The following is a 12281-nucleotide window of genomic DNA, read 5'->3' as shown; positions in this document are numbered from 1 at the left end:
ATATTAATGAATTTTAAAAGAGCTTAAAAAAATAAAAAATAACGAAATTAAAATAAATAAAATATTTAATGAAATAATTTAAAAAAATATTTTTACTTTGAAATCTAAAATTAATTGTATTAATTGTATTAAATATATATCAAACACCGATATAAGCTTTTATATCCAATGGAAAAATAAATAAAAAATTTATTAAGAGTTTAAAAATTAAAAAAAAAAAATTATAAAAATTATTTTAAATTTGAAAAATAAAAATCATTGAATGAATTGAATTAAAAATAAAGAAACCATCCAAATAAGCTCTTATTTCCAATGGAAAAAATAAATAAAAAACTTAAAATTTAATTTTAGAAAAATAATTTATTTTAAAAGAGTTCCCAAAATAAAATTTCTATTTTTTTGTGATTTTTTTGCAATTTTTTTTTCTATGAAAATTCTGTAATGCTGTAATAATGTTTATGTTCGGTTTTTATTGATATTTAATCACTTGCTATATAACAATTACTCGATACACCGCATGCGATTTAATAGTAATTGTCATAGGGAGTGCCTAAATATGAATAAAAACTTGGATTGATGGGCTGGGCATGTGCATAATAAAATCCAGAAGCCGGATCTGGTGCTACTCAATCTAAGAAACCTGTATTGACCAATTTCTCCAAAAAGAACTTCACATCGCCCAGTTCAGAGTCTTTGATGCCCAACGATTTCAGCATGCCCAAGTCGCCGTTTTCCACGGCCATAAAGACGGATCGCAAGTGCTCCAAATCGGATCTGGAAAGGAAAGAGAAGAAAATTTTAAATGTTAAATTTTATCTAATATTTTTTCGTATTTATTTCTGCAACAATAATTCGGAATAATAGCCGCATTAGAATACCACTTCCCGCAACAACTGCAGTTCTATTTCAATGTTTTGTCAGAAATTTTATGTGTGTGTATGTGTTCATGGTTAACCATTCTAAAATTAATTGAAATTTTGGGTTATGACAGTGAAAATGTTCCAGCATAAAGGGTGAGGCAATTGGCTTTAAACTTTTCAACGATCCGCGGTTATACACAATATTTACTAAATTACAACAAACATTTAATGTGTTAAAAATATTTCAATATTAATTTTAAATGCGAAAAAACTATACCTAAAAAAGATGACCCCTATATAGACCAGCCCTTATAACTAAGTATTGCCCACCACCCAACAATTGGTAACTACATCTGAATAAACATATATTCAACAAAGTCAAACGCCATAATTTTTAATTTTTTTTTTAATTTTATTGAATGAAAAGAAAATAGCATCAAATTTTAGAATAAGTTTAGATTCGTTCGAATTAGTCACCTTTGACACGAATTATGGCCTTCAAACGGCAAATGAAACCGTCACACGCTGCCCGAATGTTGCTCTGCGCTATTTTGGCCCATTCCCGGCGAAGCGCTTGCTTGAGGTGATCGACACATTGGTATTTCTTAGTGCCAACCTTGCTTTCCAAAATAACCAGACACAATAGTTCCACGGATTGGTATCCGGAGATTTTGGTGGCCATTGTGCGCTGGAAATGAAGTGAGGAACCTCATTTTGTTGCCATTGAGTGGCGCGTGTTGAGTGCGATGGTGCTGAGTCCTGTTGGAATATCCAAGGTCTGCGGCCAAAATGTTTGCGTGCCCAAGGCTTTAATACACCCTCCAGAATATTTTCGCGATAATATTCGGCATCTATTCTGATGCCACGGTCGATTAATACGAGCGGAGAGTGACCATCGGATGTTATGGTGGCTCACACCATCACTATGGCCGGCGCTTGAGTTCTGGTGGCCCACCGAAGGTGCAAATTTTCAGCTGACCCCTTTGCTGCTGCTGGACAACTAATATTTTCTCATCGGAGAGTTTGCTTGAGGTGATCGACACTTTGGTATTTTTTAGTGCCAACCTTGCTTTCCAAAATACTCCAGACACAATAGTCCAACAGATTGGTATCCGGAGATTTTGGTAGTCATTGTGCGCTGGAAATGAAACGAGGAACCACATTATGCAACAATTCTTGGGTGGCGCGTGCTGCTTGCGATGATGCTGAGCCCTGTTGAAATGTCCAAGGTCTGTGGCCAAAATGTTTGCATGCCCAAGGCTGTAATGCACCCTCCAGAATATCTTCGCGATAATATTCTCCATTTATTCTGAGAGAGCGAGGAGAGCGACCATTGGCTGTTATGGCGGCCCACACCATCACCATGGCCGGCGCTTGAGTTCTGGTGGCCAACCGAAGGTGCACATTTTCAGCTAACCTCTTTGGCAAGTAAACACGATCATTTCGTTTGTTTACAAACTGCTGGACAACTAATGTTTTCTCATCGGAGAAAACCAAATTCGGCAGTTCGCCACTTTCGGCCAAGCGAAGCAACACTTGAGCTCTTTTGAGTCTATTTTCTTTTTGTTACGGTGTAAATTCTTGCATTTTTTGGAATTTCAATGGCTCGAGGTAAGCTCATTTTTCAATAATTGCCGAATGGAATATTGGGATATGATCAGCTCACGAGCCATTTTTAGGCCACTGCGACGTGGGTTTCGAAGTCGCTCCTTGACGTCGGGCTTCGCTACCAGTATCACGGTAACGAGCGAAGGTACTAGACACAAAAGATTTATTCATATTTAAATGCTGGAGTGCTCTAACGATAGCCACTTGTGGTTCTCCAGTCAAATATAAAGAAATCACACTATCACGCTTGAATTCCATCACGAATAACTTTTTTTCTGGAAAATTCTCACCAAAATGCCTTTGTACGCTTGTAAATAACATAATGAGCTGTCACTGGAATAATTTAACAGCTGTCGGACGAGTGGATTAGAAATGACAGCAGTCTGAAGTTGGTTGCACTTTTTTCATCTCACCCTATATTCTTGATCAGAATCAGTTCGCGATGTCCGTCCGTCTATCCGTCTGGTGAAATCCCTCTAGCTTCCCAGGGCTTTTGGTATTGAAAATGGGCCATGTAGGTCCACGTTTTGGTATAGCTCCCATATAACGGTGCCTTCCAATATTCGATATTTTGATGATTTTTGCGACAATATTCATCGAAATTGTTTCAAATTTGGTATTTGAAGTTCGTAACGGATACTACAGCCTTTGGCAGAAAATTGTCTGTGCAGGTCTAAGGCTTCGTATAGCCGCCATACAATGTTACTTCCCCATTTTCGGTATTTTGGTGATTTAAGCGACATTATTCGCCGGAATTGCTTCATTCATTTTTATGAAAATTGTAAAATTCGTTCCAAATCGTTCGGCTATTTTCTTTTCTTTTTAAAGTTCGGCCCGACTCAAATATTGACCACCCTTTTTACATATGTGTTGTCCAACACCCATATGTTGCCACGTTCATACATCAGTATATCCTAAAACATGTTCCTCAAACATACTGTTCATATATGTGATTCCTTTGTAAGTCATTACATCAAAAATTATGTAAAACCATAAAACCTCTCAAAAAGGGATACGTTAATTAACAGTTGCCATGCACACACACACAGACACACATCCACATTCGCTCACACACATTAGCAAAATTTTGAAACGCAAAATTAATTAGAGCAACGATACTAAAAGTGAAAAGGACAAAAATAATCCCCCGCCATAGCTTCCTCACAAAAATGGGTAAATGCAAATTCGATGAGAGGATTATGGACATTTGATGTTTAGCTTTTTGGGGAAAAGGACCAACAATGGCGATCATAAACACAATGCTTTTAATTGTATTTAAAGTTGACAGCAGTTTTTGGGATATTAGGCTGGGGATTTTCGGGATAATATTGAAATAATAATATTAAATTTTTATTGTAACTCGAATTCTTTAATTTGGGTATGATTAGATTAACAATTATTTAAGAAAAAAAAAAAACACTAAGGAAAAGTCAAAAGTCTGTCCCATGTGTTACTCTACACCACCATGCGTATTCCAGTAACAACAAGTAAAAAGCGGCCGGGTCGAACTTTTAATACCCTCCACCAAATTTGACAATTTCCAAAAAAAAAAAAAAAAAAAAAAAAAAAAAAAAAAACCGTTAAAAATTCTGTTAAAGTCTTAAAAATACCGAATGCTTATACGACGACTTGGGCCTGCATAGGCAACTTTTGTCATAAGTTATTACAATATTTAAATGCGAAACTTGAAGAAAAATCTGTTTATAATGTAGCTAAAATCATCAAAATACCCAATATCGGGGGGTACGGTATATGGGGGCTATACGAATACGTGGACCTACGTGGCCCATTTTCTGTTTTATGCTGCAGTATCTATTACGAACTTCAAATACAAAATTTGGAACGATTCCGTTAAATAATGTCGCTAATATCATAAAAATACCGAATATCGGGGGGTACCGTTATATGGGGGCTATATGAAGACATGGACCTACATGACTCATTTTTTGACTTAGGATGTAGTATCCATTACGAACTTCAAATGCCAAATTTGAAACAACTCCGGTGAATAATGTCGCTAAAATCATCAAGATACCGAATATCGGGGGGTACCGTTATATGGGGGCTTTATGATAACTTGGACCTACATGGCCCCTTTACGAACTTAACCTGCCTACTGGCAAAATATACATGTGTGCAAAAATACCGAATATCGGGAGGTACCGTTATATGGGGGCTTTATGATAACTTGGACCTACATGGCCCATTTACGAACTTAACCTGCCTACTGGCAAAATATACATGTGTGCAAAATTTTATACTTTGTTGGGTCTGACATGAGTATTTCGAGGAGTTACAAACGGAATGACAAAATTAATATACCCTCCATTGTATGGTGGAGGGTATAAAAAATGTCATATTGGTAAATAATGTAAAGTAGATCATACCGACTATGAACCAAATAACATTGCTGTATAGTGCAGGATATTACTTCGATAAGGATTACATTAAAAAATATTTATTGGAGCAATAGATATACCGGACCAAGTTTCACTAAATGGTAAAATTTGGTTCAATATGAAAAAGTCTACTCAATTTGGGCTGATATGGGTGAGCAATAAGCATAAAATCGGATGAAGATGTGTATCTGGGCTATATAAAATCTGAACCGAACTCGATAAAATTTAGCAGATGTGTTTGTGAGCAGTATCTGATACCTGGTATCAAATATAAGTGTTGTGGAGTGCATATTAGGCATTTGAGGGACTTTAACATCAAACGGGATGCAACATATCTATGGGAAGCTATTACTCCCTATCTGAACCGAACACCAAAAATTTCTGAGATGTATCCGATATCTGGTACCAACGAATATTTTTGTGTAGTGCATATTACGCATGTGAGGGACTTAGAAACTCAAATCGGTTGAACCAATTTTCACCAAATTTGATGTACTTGCTTCTAGACTGAATTCGGTCGGATGTACCAAAATTCAGGTCATTTAGACTAATATTGGCAATTTAGTGCAGTAGAGTATTGTTGTGTAGTGTATATTACGCATGTATGAGACTTTGAACCTCAAATCGGATCAACCGATTTTCACCAAATTTGATGTACTTGCTTCTAGACTTAATTCGGTCGAATGTACCAAAATTCAGGTCATTTAGACTAATATTGACAATTTAGTGCACAATTAACTCGAAATTGAAACAGTTGAAGATATATATCGGAGCTATATCTAAATCTGATCCGATTCTCACCGATTTCAATGAGGTTCGTACTTAGGTTAAACAAATGCTTTTTGAAAAATTTAATCTCAATCGGGTAATAAATGTAGTGTAGGGTATAACAAGTAAAAAAGCAGTAAGTTCGGCCGGGCCGAACTTTGAATACCCTCCACCATTTGGAACGAATTAGAAAATTTAAAAAAAAAAATAAAATAAAATCCATTAAAAATTCTTTTAAAATCTTTAAAATATCTAGTATAAGAAGGTCCCGATATGTGGGGATATACGATATTGTAGACCTATAAAGACAAATCTATGTCTGCGTGTAAAGTACTCATAAGGAACTCCTTGTGTGGATTTTCAAAATACCGAATATCGCGAGGTATCGTTATATGGGAGCCATACGTTATCGTTAACCTATATAGAGAATTCTCTGTCGGGGGGTAAAGTGCTCACAAAGAACCCCTTGTGACCATTCCGTTGAAAAATATGGTTAAAAACATCAAAATACCGAATATCGGGGGTACCGTTATATGTGCGCTATACGATATCGTGGACCTTTATAGATAATTCTCTGCCGAGGTATAAAGTACCCACAAGGAACTCCTTGTGTGGATTTTCAGACAATTTCGATGAAAAATGTGGGTAAAATAACCTAAATACCGAATATCGGGGGTACCGTTATATGGGGGATATAAGATATCGTGGACCTGTATAGACAATTCTGTCTCAGGGGGTAAAGTACACACAAGGAACTACTTGAGTGGATTTTAAGACAATTCCATTGAAAAATGTGGCTATCATCAAAATACCGAATATCGGGGGGTACAGTTATATGGGGGATATACGATATCGTAGACCTATATAGACAATTCTTTTTGAAGGGGTAAAATGTCCACAAGGGACTCCTTTTGTGGAATTTCAGACAATTCCATTGAAAAATGTGGCTAAAATCATCAAAATACCGAATTCCGTGGGGGTACCGTTATATAGGGGCTATACGATATTGTGGACCTATATAGATAATTCTCTGCCGAGGTATAAAGTACCCACAAGGAACTCCTTGTGTGGATTTTTAGACAATTCCGATGAAAAATGTGGGTAAAATCATCAAAATACCGAATATCGGGGGTACCGTTATATGGGGGATATAAGATATCGTGGACCGATATACCCATCTTCGAACTTGACCTGCCTGCAGACAAAAGAGATATCTGTGCAAAATTTTAGCTTCCTATCTTAATTCGTTTAGACTGTAGCGTGATTACAACAGACGGACAGACGGTCGGACAGGGCTAAATCGTCTTAGAATTTTACGCTGATCAAGAATATATATACTTTGTTGGGTCTAAAATGATTATTTCGATGAGTTACAAACGGAATGACGAACTTAATATACCCTCCATACCTTTTTTGGTGGAGGGTATAAAAAAGGAATTTTAAAATAATGTCATAGAATAGCCAGTCTGGGTCTTAGAAAATTCCAAAAAAATTTTGGAGGCAATGGAACACAAGGCTGTGGGGTTATCGCATTAAAAATTAGTGTCATACTGTGAGCTGTAATTATACCCTCAGCTATATGGCTACAGAGGGTATATGTCATTCGATACGGCCAAAACGTGGCTCATCGAAAAACGGTTTTATACACTAAGTCTCATTGGACCAAAGCAGTTTCAGGACATTTGGAGTCGATCTAGGGATGTTCGTTTATCCGTCTGTCTGTCTGGCTGATGAGCACGATAACTCTCGAACGGAGTATCCGATTTGCTACAAGCATTATACATTATTATTGTCAAACTTTGAGCGAGTTCGGAGATGGGCGAACTCCTTCTGGTACCTCCCACCCCAATAGATCACAAGTTTCAAAGAAAAATTTTATACTTCAAAGAAAGAGAAAGGATCATTCGATTATTTGCGAACTTTGCAAATCTCAATATTTTTGTCAGAGCTAGGTCAAGTGCGAAAATGGACAATATCGGCCCACTCCATCCAATAATTCAAAAAAAAAAAAAAAAATAATAATAATAATCATAACTCTTATAAAATACGAAATAAGAATCCGATTCCCTTCAAATTCTACACATTTTAATATTTCTATCAATACAAGATATGGTATGAATAAAGGATACAACGGACCACTCCTTCTTATACCTCCCCCCACAAATTGTAACATTTTGAATATCCATGAAGCTCATAAAACGCGAAATTAACATCTGATTCCATTCAGACACATCACAATATTTCTATCAACACAAGATTTGTTATAAAGATGGTAGAGATCGGACCATTCTTTCTTGTACCTCCCTCACAAAGGGTCAACATTTTGAATAACCAAAACGATCATAAAATATGAAATAAGCATCCGGTTCTCTTCACATTTCACACATCCCATTATTATTACCAACACACGATCTGCTGTGAAGATGGTATATAGAGGTGCACTCTTTTAGTACCTCTCCCACAAAGGGTTAAAATTATGAACATCCATGAAGCTCATAAAACTCGAAATTAACATCCGATTCCATTCAGACTTGGCACATTTAAATATTTCTATCAACACAAGATCTGCTATAAAAATGGAAAATATTGGACCATTTCTTCTGGTACCTCCCCCGCATAGGCTTCATGATTTTGATGCACAAAACTCTCAAAGAAAGCGAAATAAGCATCCAACTCTCTTCAAGTTTCACACATACACACATTTTTGCCAACACAAGATCTGTTGTGGAGATTATATATATCTGCGAGTTATTAACTATTTCGGACCAAGCCTTAGGAACCTTCTCCATAGAGGGTAACAACGGTCGAAATACAAGTGTTTTCAAGGTTTTCGTCATATTATCCTACAAAATGGGTTGAATATTTGTTATATGGTTTTATATGGTTTCGCAACCTAAACACTTTTCTTTTTTGTTGTCAAAGGGGTAGGGGAGCGTGTGAAATATGCCCCCATGCTTTGTGCTCTGATTTTCTGTAAACAAACAATTAAACAATTGAAACTTATGGCTAAAAAAACAGAATGAGTGGGAAAAGATTTTTGTGAAGAGATTTTTCCAAAATCGATTTGAAATAGTAAATTGAATTTTTTGAATATTAAATTTCACTTTTGCTTCTTATTATAAATATGACTTCAATTTTTTTTCCGAAGTCTGTATTGGTACATTGTGAGTTTTATTGAAAATTAAAATCTCAAATATGCCATATTTCAGACAAAGACGTCACGGCAACTTTTCTTACTTAATATGCTTTCCGGAAAGGATGTAATTGATTTATGGATGTAATTATATATGTTTACGCTACTGTACATTTCTTTCTTCTTTTCAATACTTTTGAAAGCGAAAGCATATTTGTTCAGCACAGCGGAACGCATTATTTTCCCCATTTCATATCCTTTTTATGTAAATTCATATTTATAAATGAAATTCTCAACCAAGCGTAACATTCCACTTAGTGCGTATTTTAATATCCTCTTTTCCTTCTTCTCCTTTCTCCCTCCCCCTCTATCTTTCTCTTATGGAAATTTATTTCATTCCATAAAAAATTAACTTTTGAGTGCGTGTGTATTAATCCGCCTACTCATTACTCTCTCGACTTACCTCATTAAATGCAATGCCGCACCGAAATCTTCAATCGTTTGCGATTCACTCAATGCAATGGCCACCTTCTCTACACCACCCAGCGGGGATAGAGCATCGCGAGCCTTACTACCGAACAATTTTTCCAAGTAATTGGGTCCATGTGATGCCAATAGACTTTGCAAGAATGAAGCGGTCTCTTCTACTGGTGGTCGTTTGGCTGCAATGGAAAATGAAATAAATGGGAATATTGATATGTTATTTTTGAATTTGAAAAATGTAAAGAAGGATTATACGTATTCATTCAAAAACAAAAAAGAAGAAAAAAAAATAAATTAAAAAAAGAATAACTTATATAAAATATATTTATAATATATATAAAATATATTTTATTTTTTTTTTATTTTTTACTAGTTACTTATTTTTTATTTTTATAATATATATATATATATATATATATATATATATATATATATATATATATATATATATATATATATATATATATATATTATAAAAATAAAAAATAAGTAACTAGTAAAAAATAAAAAAAAAATAAAAAAATAATAATAAAAGAATAATACAAAAATTAAAAAATAATAAATAATATATAAAAACACAATAATAAAAGAGAAAAAAAAATTATTTTTAATAAAAAAATTATAAAATATATTTAAAACACCAAATATATCAAATAATATACAATGAAAATTAATTGTTAAAAATAAATAATAAATAACTAAATTAATATACCCTCTATATTATTATGGATGGTATATAAATTGCTTAATAAATAAAAAACTAAAAATATTTTAATAAACAGCTTAATAAAATAAGAAATTAGTAAATATTCTTAAAAAAACGATTTTCTTAATAGGAACAAAAAAATTTAAAATTTGGCTATTATTTCTTAAAAATTCTTAATACAATTCGATTTTGATGAGGACATTTTAAAAAAAAATTGGAAAAATCCAAGACTTTGCCAAGGAGATCCTTAGAAATTTTTGTCTAAAAATCGCGATTTCACTTCTGGGGTCTTTGAAACAAATTCTTTTAAGAAAATATTTGTTTCAGAAGTTTCGTAAAAAAATTCTATAATAATCTGGAAATAATATCAAAAAAACTAAGTTTTGGTTCAGGACTATTTTCAGTTCCCATGTTTTTTTTTAGCTCAATCTTGAAAAGGTTTTAAATTTAAGATGCTAGTTTAGAAGATTCTTGGATCAAATCTTCAAATCGATTTCTTGAAAAATCAATGGTTTTGTTGAAAAGGATCTTGAACAAAAATTTACATAAACAATAAACGTCTTGTGCTATTAAAAACTTCTGTCGAGTCCTTCAGAAAAATCCACGAAGTTTGTTCAGCTGGTCATTGAAAAAATGTTTGTAAAACAAAATTAATTTTTTTATTCTACCTTTTGTAAATTGTTTCAAAAACTCAACCATTTTTCTAAAATTTTAGAGTAAGTCTTTTGTTAAAAATTCAATTCGGAGGTCCTTTTTTTGAAAAATCCGTCTCTTATGTCCTTGAAAATGTTCCAATAAAAAATACACGAATTTTTTTTAAGAGGTCCATAAAAATTATTCACAGAAAACTCAGGTGTCTGTTGGAGATGTCTATAATATTTATCTTTTTAACATTTTTGCATAAAAATCTACGAAAAAAATCTTAAGAAATCAACAATTTTGGAAAGAGGTCCATGAAAAATGTACATAAAAAATTTAGGATTTTACTTTGGGAGGTCCAACGGCAGCCAATTTAAAATACTTTTGGGAAACTCGACGATATCAGGAAGTTACTGCGTCGATCTGAAAGGGGTTTAAAAACCTTCTCAAAATCTACGATTTTGATTTAGGAGCTGTTTTTTTTTTTTTTTTTTTTTTTTTTGAAAATCCACATTTTTTGTTAAAGAGTTTCCTGAAATACATTTAAACAAAAAATCAGGTTTTCTGTTCAAGTCTTTCATTCAAAAATGTCATGCGAAATTTGTGGTCTCTCTCTGAAATGTCTTGTATTTTTTTACAAAATCCCCGATTTTGGTTAAGGATTTTTTTTCTTTATTTTTTTATTACTAAGAAATCCCTGTTTGAGATCATTGAAAATTCTTATTTTAATGTACGATTTTTACTCACAGGCTGTCCTTAAAAAAAATCTTAAATAATCTACAATTTTGGAAAGAGGTCCATGAAAAATGTACATCAAAAATTTAGGATTTTACTTTGGGAGTTCCTTTTTTGGCTGCCGCTGAAAATACTTTTGGAAAACTCGACGATATCAGGAAGTTACTGTGTTATTCGATCTGAAGTGGTTTACAAACTGTCTCAAAATTAACGATTTTTCTGCAGGAGCTGTTTTAATTTTTGATTTGAAAAATTTTTTTTTTTTTTGAAAATCCACATTTTTTGTTAAAGAGTTTCCTGAAATACATTTAAACAAAAAATCAGGTTTTCTGTTCAAGTCTTTCATTCAAAAATGTCTTGCGAAATTTATAGTCTCTCTCTGAAATGTTTTGTAATTTTTTACAAAATCCCCGATTTTGGTGAAGGATTTTTTTCTTTATTTTTGTATTTATAAGAAATCCCTGTTTGAGATCATTGAAAATTGTTTTTTTTTTTAATGTACGATTTTTACTCACAGGTCCTTGAGAAATTTTTCTTGGAAAATCCATGGAGGTCTCAAGAAATATATTTCTAAAAAATTAGGGCCCCTGAAGAAATGTTCTTCAAAAAATTAAGAATTTTGTTTGGAAGGTCCTGGAAGGAAATTTAAACAAAGGCCACCTATTCTTTGCTAAATCATAAACATTTTTCAGAAGGCTCTTATACACCTTGTTAATTTTTAAATTTTTTTCCGGAGGTCCTTGACGTAAAAATTGGGTCATTTATTAAATATTCACGGATTTTTTTTTTTCAAAGGACAAAAAAGTTTCCAAAACATTAGGATTTTAAATTAGGAGGTTTTTGATTTTTTGAAAAAAAAATCACTTATTTATTCCTGAAAAACTCTTAAAAAAATGTAAAATTTTTAGAAAGTCTTTGAATTGTTTTTAGAAATTGCAATACTCGTTGAA

At 33.3% G+C, this 12281-nt stretch overlaps 1 protein-coding gene across 1 annotated transcript in view; it reads right to left on the bottom strand.

Annotated features, from left to right (window-relative positions):
• Positions 1-374: 374 nt before the first annotated feature.
• The window catches only part of LOC101893286 (IDLSRF-like peptide), a 217657-nt gene continuing 205750 nt past the window's right edge, over positions 375-12281 (bottom strand). Inside the window, exons 4-5 of the mRNA XM_005191379.4 lie at positions 9232-9430; positions 375-774 (exon numbers count right to left, since the gene is read on the bottom strand). Coding sequence (XP_005191436.2) covers positions 627-774; positions 9232-9430 — 347 coding nt within the window. The 3' untranslated portion in view covers positions 375-626. The remainder of the gene's footprint in view (positions 775-9231; positions 9431-12281) is intronic.

The sequence above is a fragment of the Musca domestica genome, unplaced genomic scaffold (genome assembly GCF_030504385.1).
Source record: "Musca domestica strain aabys unplaced genomic scaffold, Musca_domestica.polishedcontigs.V.1.1 24, whole genome shotgun sequence".
Taxonomy (NCBI): Eukaryota; Metazoa; Arthropoda; class Insecta; order Diptera; family Muscidae; genus Musca; species Musca domestica.
The sequence above is the reverse complement of the archived record's forward strand: the minus strand, read 5'-3'. Positions and strand labels throughout refer to the sequence as shown.